Source organism: Chrysochloris asiatica, unplaced genomic scaffold, assembly GCF_000296735.1.
Source record: "Chrysochloris asiatica unplaced genomic scaffold, ChrAsi1.0 scaffold00081, whole genome shotgun sequence".
Lineage (NCBI taxonomy): Eukaryota > Metazoa > Chordata > Mammalia > Afrosoricida > Chrysochloridae > Chrysochloris > Chrysochloris asiatica.
The window spans coordinates 13,007,985-13,025,557 of record NW_006408599.1 but is presented as its reverse complement, the minus strand read 5'-3'; the positions used below and the strand labels follow the sequence as shown (position 1 = coordinate 13,025,557).

The 17,573-nt window shown below is 49.7% G+C and overlaps 1 protein-coding gene across 3 annotated transcripts in view; it reads left to right on the top strand.

The window, feature by feature from the left end:
* RGS3 (regulator of G-protein signaling 3) overlaps positions 1 to 17,573 on the top strand; it is a 168,929-nt gene that overhangs the window by 37,890 nt on the left and 113,466 nt on the right. For 2 of the 3 annotated variants that reach the window (XM_006865696.1, XM_006865695.1), the window contains exons 1-5: positions 8,089 to 8,291; positions 12,987 to 13,068; positions 13,783 to 13,888; positions 15,172 to 15,523; positions 16,358 to 16,397. In XM_006865696.1, the coding sequence (XP_006865758.1) occupies positions 8,238 to 8,291; positions 12,987 to 13,068; positions 13,783 to 13,888; positions 15,172 to 15,523; positions 16,358 to 16,397 (634 nt within the window). In that variant the 5' untranslated portion in view covers positions 8,089 to 8,237. Of the gene's footprint in view, positions 1 to 2,898; positions 2,960 to 4,245; positions 4,337 to 4,975; positions 5,032 to 8,088; positions 8,292 to 12,986; positions 13,069 to 13,782; positions 13,889 to 15,171; positions 15,524 to 16,357; positions 16,398 to 17,573 lie in introns of those variants that run through there. The other variant, XM_006865697.1, reaches the window with a different exon arrangement.

Here is a 17,573-nt window from a genome sequence, read left to right as displayed (position 1 = left end):
GTTTGTTTTGTTTCCTTAACACAGCAGCGGCGTCTTGCCTAGTGGCTGTCAACCATAGGCATGATGGATTCATCCATTTGTCAAACCTTTACTGAGGGCATCGATTCAGTTCAGCTCAGAGCTTGGTATTCAGAAGTAGTGTGGGGTCAGTCCCTGAGCCTTTGGACCTAGCAAAATTTTGGGCAGTGTTCAGAGTGAGTGTTAATTTCCACATTTAAAAACTGACCGCACCGGTGTATATTGTCGTGTACTCAGGTTGCATGTAAGAGAAGTCTCTTCCGCCAAAGACTTTTCAAAAGCTGCTTTAAGAAGTAGCTCATTGAAGAACACTTAGAGAAAAGTTCCTGCTTATGGACATTAATTGTGACAATTTACTCTGCCTGAGATCTCATGAAATCATTGGGGGTCCCTTAACAGGAAGCAAAGCTCAGGGAGGTTATTCACCATTTAACATTCTCTAAGCACCAGGGAATGAAAATTCCACTTACTGAAGGGCAGGGAGAGACAGCACTTATAGTGAAAGCACCTGCCTGGAAATTTAGAAAGTTACAGCCATGCCCAGTGTGAAAGAAAAATGTATGGCAAGGAAGTGTTGATACCTAGATACCAACTGGGCTTCTCTTGAAATATTGTAAACAAAATGAGACTGGTGGCAAGGAGTTGGACAAGGCTTTCCTGGAGTGGCAGCTCAGATCAGTGTCTGCTGCTTGTGATGGTCACAGCAGCTGTACCATGGTAGTGCTGACTTGGCCACTTCCCAAGAGGAAGGGCTATTTGTTTGGGGTGGTGAGCTGGGGAGGTGGCTGTGAATGGCTAATTCTACTGGGTTGACCACATTATCTTTTTTGAATAGATTATGGCCTCATATGATGGGAGGGGGTAAGGGAGAGCAGATGGAACCAAGGCTAGAGGACTTGCAGATAGGGAAGAACAGGGATGGGGAGAGCAGAGTGAGAGTAACTGGTGAGAGATAGCTGGAGGTCAGGTCTTGAATTTGTAGGGAGGTGGGCCCTTTCTGAGGACCAGTCCCCAGCATTCTGCGTCCTCATGCTGCCTTTGACTTGACTGCCTGTGAGAAGCTAGTTGAGGTGGTAAGTTTTCTCTCTTTCTGAAGAATCCAAAAATACATATTGATGCTGATCTTCTAGACCAATTGGGGCAGCAGGCCTGAGGGCATCGCAGGAAGCCTGGAGAAATTTCTCCAAATTCCCATGCCCAGATCCCACCTTGGATCTCCGGATTGCATTCCTAGGAGCAAGCCCTGGAGCACAGATCTTGGACAGGCTCTTCAGGTGCTTCTGCTGTGCACTACTGGTTAGAGCCACCGCCCTGGCTCAGGCCTCTTTAGACCAGGTTTCTGGAGGTACAACCCCAGGGAGTTCACCACCCATCCAGGCAGCCCATTCTACCTTTGGCTCTGATGCTGCACCTTCCACAGAGCATAGCAAGTCCCTCTTCCATATGGGTCCTCCAGATATTGAAGTCAGCCACCAACCCTAAATATCTATGAGGTTTCCTGATTAATAGCTATTCAACCTATCAACAAACAGGTCTGAGTTGAGGATGAGGTGACAGGAAGGACAACAGGAAAAACCCCCAACAAAACTAAACAAACATACACCTCTAGTGTTAGGACAGAGAAAGGTGTGCTAGAACAGAACTGCTTAAAAACTTTTTTTGTAAACACCTAATGATTTAAGAAAGGAGCTCTAGTAGTGTAGTGGTTAATGAGTTGGGCTGCTAACCTCAAGATCAGCAGTTTGAAACTACCAGCCGTTCCACGGGAGAAAGATGAGATTTTCTGCTTCCATAAAAATTTACAGCCTCAGAAACCCTATACAGGGTCGCTATGAGTCGGAACCTACTCCATGGCATACTACCACCACCAAAGACTTAAGAAATGCTTGCTCCCTGAGGAAAACACTGAAAATCCAGAGAAGAAAACACAAATCCCCCGTAATCCTACCTAGCAGGCAACAACCATTATTAATCATTTCATGGATGTTTTCTCATTAAACTAAGTTGTTGTTGTTAAGTGCCTTCAAGTCTGTCCTGATGCATAGCGACCCTGTAGAGGGTTTCCAAGGAGCAGCTGGTGAGTTTGAACCACCGATCGTGCAATTCAAACTGACCTTGTGGTTGAGCGTTTATCTTATGGTGCCACACCAGGGCTATAAGATTTACAAATAGTCTTTTCTTTCACAATAGCAAGATTAATTTTTATACTTTATTAAAATTAATCTAAGCCGTCATTATTAAAAGCTGCCAGTGTTAATTGCAGTTGTTGGACATGCTGGTGGAACTATAGACATTCTTCAGGACCTTTGAATGCCTCCTAACCAAGAAGGCTTGAGTGAACTCAGCCTACAGTCTGGCATTTCTATCAGTTCAGACTCATGCGTTCCTGTCCAACTGATAGCCAGGTCAGGTTGGTCTGGGGTGACTTTTTTTTAGGACCTTGATCTGGAGCCTTCTAAGAACTGCCTAGGTCTTGCTGGGACCTGACACAGACCTTCTTGAGCCTGTGGTCTCATAACTTTTCTCTTCAACTGAACATAACCTCTGACGTGGGAGCTGAACTTCGTCGTGTGGACAAACTCTTAGACCTACCCAGAGAAATTAGTGCTTCCAGGTCAATTTGAGGGTTGGTGGGTGTGAACTTCTGTGATTAGTGGAGAGTGGGTTGTACAAAGGTTTTCAAGGGGAACCACAACTGAACCTTGATTGTCTCCTCTGAAAAATGAAGATGGTTACTCCTCCCTGGCTGATCTTACAAAGCTTAGAAGGATGATGTCAGTAAAAGAACTCTGTAAACAGCATCAGGCAAAACTGTGCTATAGTTGATGGCCCATCTCTGATACATGAGAAGATGCTAACTCATGCCTCTCATTCTTTCAGATGTAGCAGACTCATCGGCTGCATGAGCTTTGGGGTGAAGTCCCTCCTGACTCCAGAGAAGGTGAGTCCTAGGAGCTTCTGGTGGACTCATCCCATTGGGATAGGCAGGGGCCTTTCTTGGAAGGAATGCTCTGGAAGTCCTTGGGCAGAGCCTCTGTCTGTGAGATGATGTCCCACTAGAACTGATGTCCAGTGGTCTGAATAATCACACTGTGTTTGTCACTTGTTTGGTTGAGTAGGGCTTGAGACCCTTTCTGGGTTTGCTCTTGCCTGAGAGAAGTTGTCAGGTGGTCCAAAGTCCTCCCAGAAGGGTATGGTGTCTGCCAGTGTGGACATTGGCAGGTCCCTCGGGGGTCAGAACATTCTTGGACCAGCCTTGGAGGAGAAGGGCTAGGTGCTTATCATGGTCTGCTTCAGGGTTCCCTTGATCCATGGTCATCTACCAGGTCTCAAGATTCTGGGTCTAGCACAGACAGAGGGATGGAGGAAGCAGTACCGTCCTCTACCGAACTTTCCTTCAAGCTGGGCGAGGCTCTGGGGGACTTAAATACCACTTCCTTTAGGTGGCTTGTCCCTTATCCATATCCACTCTCCACTTCACCCCTAAATGGAAAGATCGTGATCAGGGGAGGGACACTCTCCTTTTATACACCCTGGAGATGTCTCGTGGTCTGTTGCGTGGAGTTGCCAGGTGGCCCTGCTGTCTAGCTTTGTGTCCTGGTGGAGAATTCTGGGGGAAGATGATAAGGACCCTTCACTCATCTGTTAGTCTTAGTGGTTCTTCTCTTAGCTGCAGCTTCATTTCCGAGGGAGAAAATGTTCCCCCATGGGGGCTGCTCAGGAGCCTCAGGGTGCCTGCTTTCTGGGCTCCCTTCTATTTTTCCAACAAACATTTATCAGACTCCTATAGTATATCAGGAGTCCTGATGTGGCACTGTGGGTTAATACGTCAGACTGCAAAGCTGTTTGAACTGCAAGGTCGGTGGTTCAAGCTCACCAGCTGCTCCTCGGAAACCCTATACAGGGTTGCTATGGGTTGGAACTGACTCGATGACACTTAACAACAACATGGTATCCCAGGCCCAGGTGCTAGGCACACCAAGGAGCCTGTGTTTGTAAATAGATGATTGTCCTCTAGGGCTAAGACACCATGGAAACTGCTCGGAGCATCAGGGAAGGCTTCCTGGAGGGGCAGGCACTGGAGCCTTCAGAGCATGTCTGTCTCCATGGAGAAAACTGCTCCTGAGGGAGGGTCTTCAGGTACTGATCTTGTGGGAGTTGGTGACTGACCGACCTGTGTCCCCCGGCCACCTCTGCCTGAGCACATCACCCATTCTCTCATGACAGGAGATCAGCGGCTGGTACTATCTTCTGGGGGAGGACCTGGGCCGGACCAAGCACCTGAAGGTGGCCCGGAGGCGACTACGGCACCTGAAAGGTGAGTGAGACCTGGTTCACGACACCAAGGGAGCCTTGGTGCAGACCATGAGAAAGAAGCACCTAGTCCTTCAGCTTCTGCCTGCACATGCTCCCCAAGCCCCTCCTCTGTGTTTCTGAGTAGTAGCCTCTGTCCCTGTGTTTTGTGGTCCTTGTCCCCCTAGGCTGTGACCAAGCTGCAGAGTCCCAGGACCCTGTCGAGAATTTTGGCTGCAGAAGGTCTCTCATCTGTGGCACCTCTTTTTATTTGGCTGAACTTTCTTAGGAGAAGGTTATGGATCTGACCCTACATGGCAGCACTCACTGATGGAGGGCTGGGCTCAGAAGGTTCTAGAATGGTCCCAGGGATCCCCTCTGAGCGGCCTTGCAGGCAGGGGCAAACTCTGCATCACAAATCCAGTTCCTGCCTGTGCCCACCTCATGGACAAGGCGTTTTAGATTTTGTCATAAGTCCTAAGGCTCAGGACTTGGATTTTGCACCTTTTTTAGTTCTGTGTTCCTGTCTGGACTGAGCCTCGGGCATCCTCACACCCTGGAAGGCAGAAGTGGCCTGTGCCTTCAGCCCTGTCCTCTAGGTGACTTGTGGAGGGGCCCCTACATGCCAGCAGAAGCTTTCTGACTCTGCATTGTCCTCTTCCAGACCCACCGCTGAGAATGCCTAGAAGTGGGGACACAGAGAATGGAGATGAACTCCAGGTATGAGGGCATGACCCTGGGTGGGGCTGACAGTACCTGAGCATTGCTCCTGCTAGTCCTTGACCCAGTATTCGGTGTCTGAGGGTTGTGCTCCTATGGTGCTAAGAACCCAGCATGTCATGGATTCTGAAGGGTCTTTCTTGACTTTCCTAAGGCGTACTGTAGTAAATGAGTGCTTTCCATGGGCAATTCAAGGTGGGAGAAAGCTGGCCCCATCCGGGGATGGAGGAGCCCTCCCCTTCCCATAGGCCTTCTCACCTGGCACTGTGGTAGGACATTCCCCTCAGGTTAAGTTCTCCTAGTGTTGGGAAACAGTGATTCTGATCCTGAGACCAGCACATTTCTACTCCATTAGGTACATTTGTGTGAGAAAGATGAGGCTGCAAATTTTACAACCTCAGACACCCTGTCCAGGGTCATTCTGGGTTGGAACCGACTGGATGACACTGAACAATACAACAGCAGGGACTTCTGCATAGGAATTTGGGAAGTTTCTCTGAAATTCATTCTGTTCCCTTTGCAGAGCACAGAGGGTGTTCTCTGACAATTACCCACCCTACTCTTCTCAAGTTGATTCAGACTCAGAGCGATCATAGCAATGTTCCATAGGGTTTGGGAGATGGTAAGTCTGTATAGCAGCAGACTGCTCCATAGTTCTCCTGAGGAGTGGCTGGTGGGTTCGAACCGTCCACCTCTTGGTTAGCAGCCCAGTGCTTAACTGCGCTAGCAGGGCTCCTTCCTCTAACCATGAAAAGTGAGAAATACAAACTTCTAGTGACTGAGTTGGGGAGTCCTGGTGTGGGGCTGTGGGTTAATGCACTGGACTGCAAGGTTGGTTTGAACAGCGGAAGTGGGCAGTTAAAGCTCACCAGCTGCTGCTTGGAAACCCTAGCAGGGTCTCTATGAGTCAGAACCCACACCACTTAACAACAATAGTGACTGAGTGGAGTCCTGGTGTGGTGCTGCAGGATAATGCACTGGACTGCAAGGTCAGTTTGAACCACAAGGTTGGCAGTTCAAATCCACCAGCCACTCCTCCGTAACCCTGTATAGGGTCACCATGAGTCAGAACCGACTCCACGGCGCTTAATAAACAATAACAGTGACTGAGTATCCACTCTTTACTGAGTGCTGTTGTATCTTACTCAGTCCTCACTGTGACCTCCCATGTGACGGTTATTTCCCCATTTCACCCAAGAGAGGGTCATGCTGGGTACAGAGGCCTATAATAGGTCACTCTCCACGGCCACACAGACAGCAGACGTGGAAACAGCATCACAACATGCTACCTCCTGAGTGTAATCTGGGGAGAGGTGATGACACTGATCATTTCAATTAGCAATACCTTGCAATCTTACATATATATAGGTTTATTACAATCCACAAAAATTTTCCTTTTCATTTATCAATTTATTCATTCATTCACTCACCTAGTCATTAAATATTTCCTGAATATCTATATGGTCTGTCCTAGGTGCAGGGATGCAGCTGGGAACAAGTCCAAGGTCCCAGCATTCATGAAGCTCATAGTCTAGAGCTGCACTGTCCAATATGACAGCCACCAGCCACCATGGTTATCCAGCCCTTGAAATGCGGCAAGTGTGGCTGAGGAAGTGAATTTTAATTGAATTTAATGTCATTGAAATTTATTCTGGCACATGTGACTAGTGACTACCTCCCCGGATGGCATGGTCTCTGAGAAACTCGCCGGTTCTGTTCTGTGGTTTTGTTACCCCTGTGGAAGGTTACAAACTTTCCTCTGACCTCTGGGGTGTTGTTGCAGAGACAGCTTTTTCTTTCTCTGTTCTTGTTGAGCAGAGAGCTAGGACGGTGACCAGGGAGTTTCCCTGGTGGTTTATGGGGGTTGCATGGGAGCCAAAGAGGCAGATTTCTAGCTGCCTTCGGAAAGTCCTGCTTCATACTGGATTCTGTGGGATTCTGCCCACAGGCCCTGCACCCTGGGACATTGTTCTGAGGTGCACTTGATTTCCTACTTTTACACACTTAGAGATACCAAGAGGCTCCACAATTTGTGGGTGATTTTCAGAGGTTTGGCTGGAGTTGGAAGATAGGTCACTTTTCAACTCTTATCATTGTGCAAATGGGGACATGGAACATGGAGATCCAGAAACTGGGGTGACCTGCCCATGCTCACCCCACATTCAAAGTGGGGATAGACTAAGGAACACTTTCTGGCATCAAGAAAGTGAGTGGGTGGTCTCTAGGGAGCGAAAGGGCCCGCCGTGTGCAGTTTTACATGAAGAGACCTGGAGCTGTAGGTCAGGAGACAAGGCCTGGGTTCCGGTCCCAGCAACGCCACTGTCCTGTGTGCTGCTGTAAACTTTTTAGGCCTGGGTTTCTTCATCTTTAAAATGAGAACTCTCGGTGTGGCTCTGTAGCATAAAGCATTGGACCACAATGTTGGTCTGAACCACAAGGTCAGGGTTTCAAACTCACCAGCTGCTTCTTGGAAACCCTCTACAGGGTCGCTAAGAGTTGGAACTGACTTGACAGCATTTCACAAGAACAACAACAGGCCATCTTATGATTTGGAAATCCTTTTTATATTTGAAACTATGGTCTTCATACCACCATAAACTTAAAGCAGCCAGTTATATGGAGGAAACGGACTTCTAATTCACTTCTGGGGCAGACAGCTACTGTGTCTGCAAATGTTTTGTGTTTCTTGTCTTGAGATGGGATGTCTGTAGGTGCAACCCTCAAGGTACCGTGGATTCTTTAGGCTGGGTGAACACCCCACATTTGCCACTGGAGATCCTGGGTCTGGCAGGGGGAGGTGGCCTTGCTGTAGAGCCGTCGTGTTTTCTGCCTGGGTTCTCATCCAGGGAGGGGTGTTTGTGAGAAAGCTGGAATCACAAAGTGGCCCATGGCGGAGAATGCAGCCAGAACAAAGGCGCCCTCTCCCCGACAGGGCCTGGGGAATACTAACTAGTTGACAGGAATTTTAATATAAAACTCTCCCTCTTCCTTGTCATTCTGAGGTTTCAGGAAGCCTCCAGGCTTATCGTGCTGAGGCACACAGTGCAGACAGGGCTAGGGGAGGTGAGAGGTGATTTCCTGCCATTCTTCTGCGGGGCGGGCTTCTCAGGGCGGTCATGCCAGGCTGACGGGGCGCAGTGCGGGCTCCCGCTGCTGGGGGAGAGCTGGGTTTTCATGGGGCGGCAGCCGAGGCAGGACCTGCAGCCATGAACCGCTTCAATGGGCTCTGCAAGGTGTGCTCGGAGCGCCGCTATCGCCAGGTAGGTGCTTGACTCTTTGGAAGTCATGGGTGGGGATTCCATGAGCAGGTCATCCTTGCCTGCCCCAGGTCCCTCTAGGGTCACTTTGGTCCCTGGGTCCAGACCGGTACTACTGCCCCTCTGTAGTTGCAGACGAGACCCTCTTGTATGGGTTGTCCTAACTCTTGATTGGGTGGGGTCCTGGGTGAAGTTTTCTTGCTTTATTTTTGTCTCTGGGGGATGTGGATTTAAAAAGACCTCCCTATCCCTAGTCTGAGGTTCGAAATGCATTTGGTTGCTGAGCAGCTTGGTGTTTCTGGAGGAAGTTTGATATGTTTAGTAACTTGCTTCCTTAGTTCTGATGGGATGGCATTGCCTGCATTCTGAGTTCTTGCTGTGTGTGTGTGATAAGTGAATGTCTTTGTATGTGCTGGTGGGTGCTTGCTTGTGAGATACAATGGTTCTCTGTATATGTGATGTGTACATATATGATTTTTCTCCATAGCCTGGGTGCCTTGATGTGGCTCAGGAATCATGTGGCTTTGGATCCCAACTTCCCTGAGAAGGCTTGGCCTCTCCGTCTCCAGACTTGGAATGTGGGATGGTGACCCAGTTAGCCCCAAGCCCCTTCTGGAACCATTTTTTGCTTATGGGGCCAAAGAGGGTGAGGACAAGGTCATGTCCAGATTTTGGGAATGTCCAATTTGGAAAGGAAGGAACTCTGGTAGTATAGTGGTTACAAATCCCACTGGTAATCGCACGGTCAGCAGTTGGAAACCACCAGCAGTTCTACAGTAGAAAGATGAGGCTTTCTGCTCCCATAAAGATTTACAGCCTCAGAAACCCTATGCTGGGTCACTCTGAGTTGGAACTGACTCCATGGCACACCACCCCCACCGCCAAGTCAGAAAGGATCTCAGAATTGGTTCTAAGTGCTAAGTTTAAAAAAGAGATGCCCAGAGGGGCCTTCTGCACCTGACATCCATCTACTGTGGGACCCAGTGTTCTCCCTCCAGCTCTCATGTCCTGCTCTGCATTCTCCCACTCTGTGCTTCCCACCCTCCAGGCCACAATGGCCACAGGGACAGCAACAATTGGGCAGAGCGGTGAGTCAGAGAGAACACTGGAGGAGAAGTCTGGAAGTCCTCGGTCACCTCAGGACTCTGAGCCAGAAGACCAAGGCATGGCTGGACATCAGAGTGGGGCTGGACCCAGGGATCTGGGGCCCAGAGCTCAAGCTGGATGCTGGATTGGAACTCAGCGTAGTGTGGAGAGATCCATCTTGTCAGACCTCGGTTCAAGTCCAGCTCTGCCCTTCCTTAGCTGTGACTCTTGAACAAGTCACTGTACCTCTCTGAGCCTCAATTTCTGTGTCAGTAAAATAAGGAGAATAGTACTCAGTAATGATGCATGTTCTAGTGTAGCGCTGTAGGATAAGCACGGGACTGCAAAGTTGGTTTGAACCTCAAAGCCGACAGTTCAAACTCACCAGGTGCTCCTCGGAAATTCTATACGGGGTCGCTATGAGTCGAAATGGACTTGATGGCACTTAACAACAACAACAATGATGCCATAAGAGTAAATGAACTGATGTGTGTGAAGGGCCTGCCACAGTGCCTGTTGTGTACATTTAGGAAGGGGCCAAGAGATGGTGACCGTTGGGATTGAAGTCTAGGCATGACAGGATCAGGGGTTGGGGCAGGGAGCAGACATGATGTATGGGCACAGTGACAGCTGGGAGCAGAGTTCCTGCTCTGGACAGGATAGAGCAAGAACCACCCCCAGGAAGGGCAGCCTATGTCAGGAGCCACGAGGTCCCGACTTGGCATAGGGCTGTGCCCCTCACCTGAACCAGAGGACTGAGACCTGGGAGCTGTCACTTTCTTACTTCAGGCCTCAGTTTCTTTTTCTGTAAAGTAGACATACTAAAACTAGTCCCTCATTCCTCTCAGGGCTGAAGTGATGGTCAGGAATTTGGGACGGTATCCTCTTCATGTGATCGTTGCTCACAATTTTGCTCCCTTCACGGAGTTGTACTCCCCTACACAGAGTCAGGAGATGAACTTGCTCTCTCACACCCTTCCCTTTCCCTCCTACCACCCTCCACCTGGGTTAGACAGCCATCTTCTGCAGTCCCGCTTAGATGGGGTGGTCAGGGTGTGGAAGAGGAAGCTAGACTCCTTCTCTCCAGACTCAATTCTGGGACCAGGGGTATTGGGATCGGTTTTCCGAGCCAACACCCCAAGCAGGAAGGGCTGGGGACCTTTGGTGAGTTCGGATTGGGGATGGGGGTGGCTGCTGGAAAAGCTTGGGAATCCCGGCTTCTACTTGGGTTGAGGGGTACGTTGTGAGGCCCCACAGAAGGTTGCGGTTGGTCCTAGAGTGGACCAGGCTCCTGCCATGCCCCGCTCTGCCTCAGGCTGGGCTGGACAGAGGGGGCTTCTTTGCTGCAGCTTCCGCACTCACGCCAAGGTTTGTTTTTCTTTCTTTCTTTCCATTTTTTTTCTCTTCCTGTCTTAGCTGCATGCTTTCCCAGAATTCTTATGGGAACAGGGTATTTTCCTGCCCCCTCCCCCTTCCCCATGTCTGTCAGATTTCCTGTTTTACAAACTTGCTTTGAATCCAGGCCCAGGACTGGTGGGAAGCATAGCCTCAGGGGCCCCGGAGCTTCCAAAGCCTTGGCCACCCTGGGCCCCCTTCCCTTCCTCATGCCTGACTTTCGGGCAGCCTACAGGTGAATCCTGGACACCCCGCCTTGAAGGGATCACCTTTAAGGGAGGAGATGGAAGTCTCCTGACAGGACTTCTGAGCTGGCTTCTTCCTCAGCCTGCCTGGGATTCCCTCCCCAACACATCATCAGGCCTCTTCAAGTCCCACTTCTTCTAAGGGGTCTCTAGGAAACCCACTAAATTCTTTTTCTGACTTTTCCTGCTCTTAGCTCTGTAGCTCTCATTCAAATGTTCTGAGTGACATTGAATTGCACTCCACCCAAAACCTAATAGAGGACAACTGACCTGAGCCAGCAAATCTCACTGTACCTTCTGCTGGTGGGACCATGCTGGTTCTCCTCACTTACTTAGCCTTCCTGAGTCCCTACTGTGCTTCAAGCATGGAGTCGTCAGTTTAAGCACTTTACCAAACTTACTTCATTCCCATGAAGACATGCATAGCTGCACATACATCGGTTCAATTTCTACCTCTATAGTTCAGTGGCTCTGGTTGCATTCTTCAAGTTGTATTACCTTTCTGACTTTTGATTGTTGTTGTTGTGAAGTATCTTTGAGTCGGTTCCAACCCATAATGACCCTGTATAGGATTTCCAAGGAGCAGCTAGTGAGCTCGAATCGCTGACCTTGCAGTTCAAATGGCTTTGCAGTCTGGCACATTAACCCACAGCTCCACACAGCCTTACCTTAATTGTTTAACCATCGTTGGCGCAAGCTCACTGACCCCTGAGTTTCTCATCAGATCTTTTGAGTTGCTGTTGTCAGTTGGAGCTCATGTAGGTAATCCTTGAAAAGAACACAGTGTTCGAGGCAGACACTAGTTAAGCTAAACTGGTCCTGGTGTGGTGCTGTGGGTTGATGTGCTGGACTGCAAGTCTGGTTTGGACTGCAAGGTCAGCGGTTCTAGCTCACCAGGCACTCCTCAGAAACCCTACTATGGATTGGAACCAACTCCATGGCACTTAAACAGCAGCAACATCAACTGTTTGGCTTAAAGATGACTGCAGGGGATTTTTTTTGGTTTTAAAGTTTGAAGATTTTCTCAGGGCAATAGTTTTGGGGGTTCTTTCAGCCTCAATGACTCCAGAGATTCTGGATTCCATTCTAATTTGAAGTCCCCCCCCTCCCCTCACTTTGATCAAGATTCTTCTATAAAATCTAAAGTCAAAGCGCTCTTGTCTCTATAATCTCAACCCAGCCCTCACCATTTACTCTAGTGCTTACACTGTCTTGCCCCTCTGGGAGGCAGAGATGGAGACCTCAGACTCTGTACCTCAGCAAAGCCTGCTGTGTGGTAGGACTTGTTAAGTGTGTGTGACACTGTAAAGAACATCTAGGTGACAGGATCCTTTCATGGGACTTCTGAAAGTAGGGACTGGGGACCTGCTCTACACTTGAATGGGCAGTGAGGTCAGTGGGCAGTTCAAGTTCAGGGGGTCCCTCACCAGGGAGCTTTGAAAGCCTTCACTGAATACCTGTGATTCTGGAGATGGACAGCTTGGAAAACCCAGCACTCTTCCCCTGACCTTGGCCCGAGATTGTGAATGTGTGTGTCTCTGTCTTCACCCCCATGTGCTCTGAGAGGGGAGCGACCAGCTCTGTTCTGTCTCTGGGCCCCCTCCTTCAAGCACAAGGTCAGCTGATGCTCCCTGAACCTCTGAAAGGGAAGTAGGGATGTGGACAGGCAGTAGGTCATAGGTGAGGTGGAGATGTGTACTTGCAGTGGGCTGCATGTGTGCTGGGACTGAGGATGGTAAGATTTATGCTCCCAGAGTTCAGTCCCAGGCCTTCCCCTCAGCGGTCTGGGCTTGCCTCCTGAACTCTCGGCCTTTGAGCTTGACCCAGTACTCAAGATGCCTGGGCTGAGGTACTGACAGTGAAAGGCCCACTGGCCTACTCCTTGGTTCTAGACCCTTGGAAAGGAGAGGAGGGTGGCTCTGGGATGGGGCCTCATGGCTTCTGGGAGTAACTGGGTAGGGCTATGTCCTAGATCACCATCCCAAGGGGGAAGGACGGCTTTGGCTTCACCATCTGCTGCGACTCTCCCGTCCGTGTCCAAGCAGTGGATTCTGGTAAGTGAGTCACTTGGACCGTGTCCAGCCACACACCTGGGCTTTGCAAACAAAGGTTGAAACTGAACAGGGAGCCCCACACTGGAACAGTGTGCTGGTTGTCCAAGATGAGAAGAACAGTATTTTTAAATGATCACAGATGAAACTGAGGTTTATGAAAATATACTCACTCTTTTTTTTAAACCAAAATGAAAATAGGTTTTTATATTTTGGCTCCCAGTAATTTTGAATAGGAACTAAGCTTATATTTTTAGCAATGATGGCATTGAAAAAGGAGAGGATTTTATGACCTCTGTTCAGAATTGGTATTTTATTCTATTCCAAGCCGGATTAGCACTTAAAATAACCACCCACTACTTAATCAGAGAGTGATCCCCTTTAGAGAGAAGCCAGGGCTCGGTGATCTGGGTGTCCCCTGGGACTGGGCATGAATCAAGTATGGAAGCCTGGGGACAAGGAAGGACCATTGGTGGTAGAGGGAGCCCCTCGGTTGAGAGGGAAGGGGTTCACATGCAGGGTGGGCAGCAGAGAGGTGAGCTAGCTTTGGCAGGGAGGTGAAGGCAAAGGCCCAATAGGCCACCAGTTCAGTCTGTCACAGATGAAGAAATGAGAGGGATAGCCCTTGCCCCCGGTCACCATGGAGGCAAAGGGTTCAAGTCCTTCAGGGAACTTGAGCTTTTAGGACCCCTGAGTGGCTTTTCTTTGTTGGGGCAGGGGGCCCGGCGGAGAGGGCAGGTTTGCAGCAGCTGGACACGGTGCTACAACTGAACCAGAGACCCGTGGAGCACTGGAAATGTGTGGAGCTGGCGCACGAGATCAGGTACCAGGGCTGGCGGGCAGTCTCGGGCCTCACGCTGATGGCACACCCTCCCACCCAGCCCCGGACGCACCACCCTACCCTGCTCTTGCCTTTCCCTTCTTTGCCCAACTGGGGGTCATTCACTTTGAATCAACTTCTTTGCCTGAAAGTGGACTGTTCAGACTTTCAGCCATTGGGGCCCCCAGAGCAAATGGAGAAGTTCTCAAATAGATTCTGTGGTCCATGACACGGCTCCGTGAATATGGTAGCGTAGTGGTTACAAGTCAGGCTGCTAATGTCAAGGTCAGCAGTTCAAAACTACCGTCCATTCTGTGGGAGAAAGATGAGGCTTTCTGTTCCTGTAAAGAATTACAGCCTCAGAAGCCCTATACAGGGTTGCTATGAGTAGGAACCAACTCCACGGCACTTAACAACAACAACAACAACAAAGAGCTAGGTTGGAGGATGTGTAGTTGCTGCAAGTGTTTAAGTAGCGCACTTTAAACATTAAGTAGGGCTTTTGTTTTGTCCTGTTTTTTTAAATTTACTGTTTGAGTTCCTTAAATTTTGATCCCCTGAGGTCCCTGAGTGGTGCAAGTGGTTTAGCCTTGTCCCATAAACTCAAAGTTGGTGGTTCAAACCCACCCAGTGTCACTGAGGAGGAAAAGCTTGGTGCTCTGCATCCATAGAGGTTACAGCCAAGAAAACCCCATGGAGCAGTTCTACTCTGTAGCAAGTGGGGTCACCACCAGTCACAATGGACTCCAAAGCAATAGAATCTGTGTGTGTGCATGTGAGGGGGAGGGGGAGGGAAGCCCTGCTGTTGGTGTGGTTGTATGCCGTTAAATCAATTCCTACTCATAGTGACCCTGGATAGGGTTTCCGAGAAGCAGCAGGTGGAATTGAGCTGCCGACCTTTTGGTTCCAACTGACCTTGCAGTCCATTGTATTATCCTGCAGGCCACACCAGGAGTTGGTCTCTAGAATGACTAGGTGAGGGGTTGCTTGCCTGCCCCTAGTTAATCTTCTGCCCAAGGCAGACATCATTAGTTGAGTATGGCAGTCTTTCCTGGTGTCTCATCCTGGGTTTGACCTCAAGGCCCTCCTCAATCAGTACCAATCGATTCGAGTTGACCTAAGAGGCCCATTTTGCTTTCTCTGCTTTATATGACTTTTACCTCCCTTCCCGTCCTGACATCGACTGGATCTTTCCCTTTGCTTCTTTCTCTCCTACTCTTTTCCCTTGCTTCTGCAGGCCCCCCACCCTGGCTCACCTTTTCTCTGTGCCCTCCCCCCACCTCCAGGAGCTGCCCTAGTGAGATCATCCTACTTGTGTGGCGCATGGTCCCTCAGGTCAAGCCAGGGCCGGATGGCGGGGTGCTACGGAGGGCCTCCTGCAAGTCAACACATGACCTTCAGTCACCCCCCAACAAGCGGGAGAAGAACTGCACCCATGGGGCCCAGGTCCGGCCTGAGCAACGCCACAGCTGCCACTTGGTGTGTGATAGCTCAGACGGGCTGCTGCTTGGTGGCTGGGAACGCTACACCGAGGTGGCCAAGCATGGGGGCCAGCATACCATGCCTGCGCTGTCCCGTGCCACTGCCCCCACGGACCCCAACTACATCATCCTGGCTCCGCTGAACCCTGGGAGCCAGGTACGGACAGCTGGTTTGGGGAAGATAAGGGATATTGGGTTCCGGTGCAAGCCCAGGAAGATTTGAAGACTCAAAATTGTGTTGAGAGGAGCCTGCCAAGGGGTGGGGGTGTTAAGCCAGAGAGTGAGGAAATCCAGGACTGCCCTAGGTAGAGAGGACAATGTGACCTCAAGGCACAGATCCAGGGTCACTGGGGGTGTCACAGGGTGGAAGATGCCACATCAACAGAGATTTCAATAAGCCTGCTTGTCTGTGGTGGAATGGGCTGTCTTGGAAGCTCCCTGTCACAGGAGATATGAAAGCAGACACTGGAGGATGGCATATAGGAATGATGCCATATGTTCCCCAAAACATGAGTTCCCTGAGGTCAAAATAGAATTGAGAAATGTTCCATATTCTTTTCCTCCTCTGGGAGATTCGTGGTGCACATTGGTCTGTTCAAGGCTGAGGGGATCCTCAGTCAAAAAGGATCCAGAATTTCTCAAACGTAGCGGACGGTGGCATCCTTTATGGCATGATATAATATAGTATTATCCCACAGTACCAGTGTTCCATGGACTGCACTTTGGAACAGCTGCTGTAAAGGATGTTGGAGAACTGACCAAAGAATTAGACTTGAGGACAACTCAAGCCTCATTCAAGCCCAACATCCTGGGATTCTGTGTTCTTTCCAAGCTTCTTTCCTCAGCGGGTTTGCGGTTTCCTCATGGCCTCAATGGCTCTGCGCTCTATCTAGTCCCTGGGCTTTTCCAGGCCTGGGGTCTGTCCAGAAGCCTGTTTGGTGTCTTGCCCCAATTCTGGGGCTGAAGTGGTTTTTCTGTCTTTCCATTGCAGCTGCTGAGGCCCGTATTCCAGGAGGACACCATTCCTGAAGGTGAGTCTCTGCTCTTCTGTGTGTGCTCCAAGTCCCTGGTGAATGGCAAGACCAGCTGGGCACTCGGCCCAGCCTCCTCATCTGATTTCAGAGTCCTGTCTAACAGAGTCAAGATCTTGCAGCATAATCAACACAGACTCTCTGCCTCTTGGTGCCTTTTCTCCGTCATTGAACCGGTGCCTTTATTTTCCCCATGGAAGAGGGAAGAAAGGGAATCTTCCAGGAGCAGTCTTAACAGTTCAAGACGCATTCATTCCACTGAGATTCAGTCAGTTTTACTGACCAACCAATATGTGTTCCATGCTATTGGGAATGTGGTCTGGCCTGTCCAGAAGAGAGGCAGAGCAATTTGGAGCTGGAAAGTCTCAAGTTTGAATTCTAGCTGTATACCTTTGAACCTCTGTGTGGCGCTGTGGGTTAATGCGCCAGACTGCAAAGCTGTTTGAACTGCAAGTTGGCGGTTCCAGCTCACCAGCTGCTCCTCGGAAACCCTATACAGGGTCGCTATGGGTCAGAACCAACTCGACGGCACTTAGCAACAACAAGAAGAACCTTTGAACTTCAGTTTCTTGCAAAAAGGAGTTGGAAATTCCTGCCTTAGAGAGTTGTTGGGCGGATCAGATTAGATAATGGTTGAGTGCAGTAGCCTGTCTATTGTGAGATGCTTCACTGAGTGTGCTTGTCTTTGAAGTGCAGAGATGTCTCTAATGTTTGAACTGATTCATCTCCTTAACTCGTCAAATCCCAGCCAAGGGTAGAAGTTGGGCTCAAAAACAATTCCTTCTTCCAGGAAACCTGAGAGATAATTTATGATGCTGATGTTGGTGGCCGTTCTTTTAGGCCATTTATGTGCCTGTTGAAGACCTCTGACTCAGCAGTCGAGCTGGTATCTGGAAGGTGGAAGCAGCCTTGCCAGGTGTGCATGAGCCCTTCCTCTGGTGCTTTCAGAAAGTCCTTTGACCTCCGTCTATGGCCTTGTCCCCGCCACTTGCTGACTTACTTCCTTGCTGTCTCCCTCCATCTGTAGTGTCAAGATGATGCTTGTTTATAGCCAGTACCTGGAAGCCTGCCTGTGTGGTTCTGGATAAAAAGGGCTCCACCAGGTTCAGGGTTATGATGGAAGGCACACTCTTCTTTTCTAATTGGAGGCCTTGGTCCAGTTGGGCCTGATCTCTT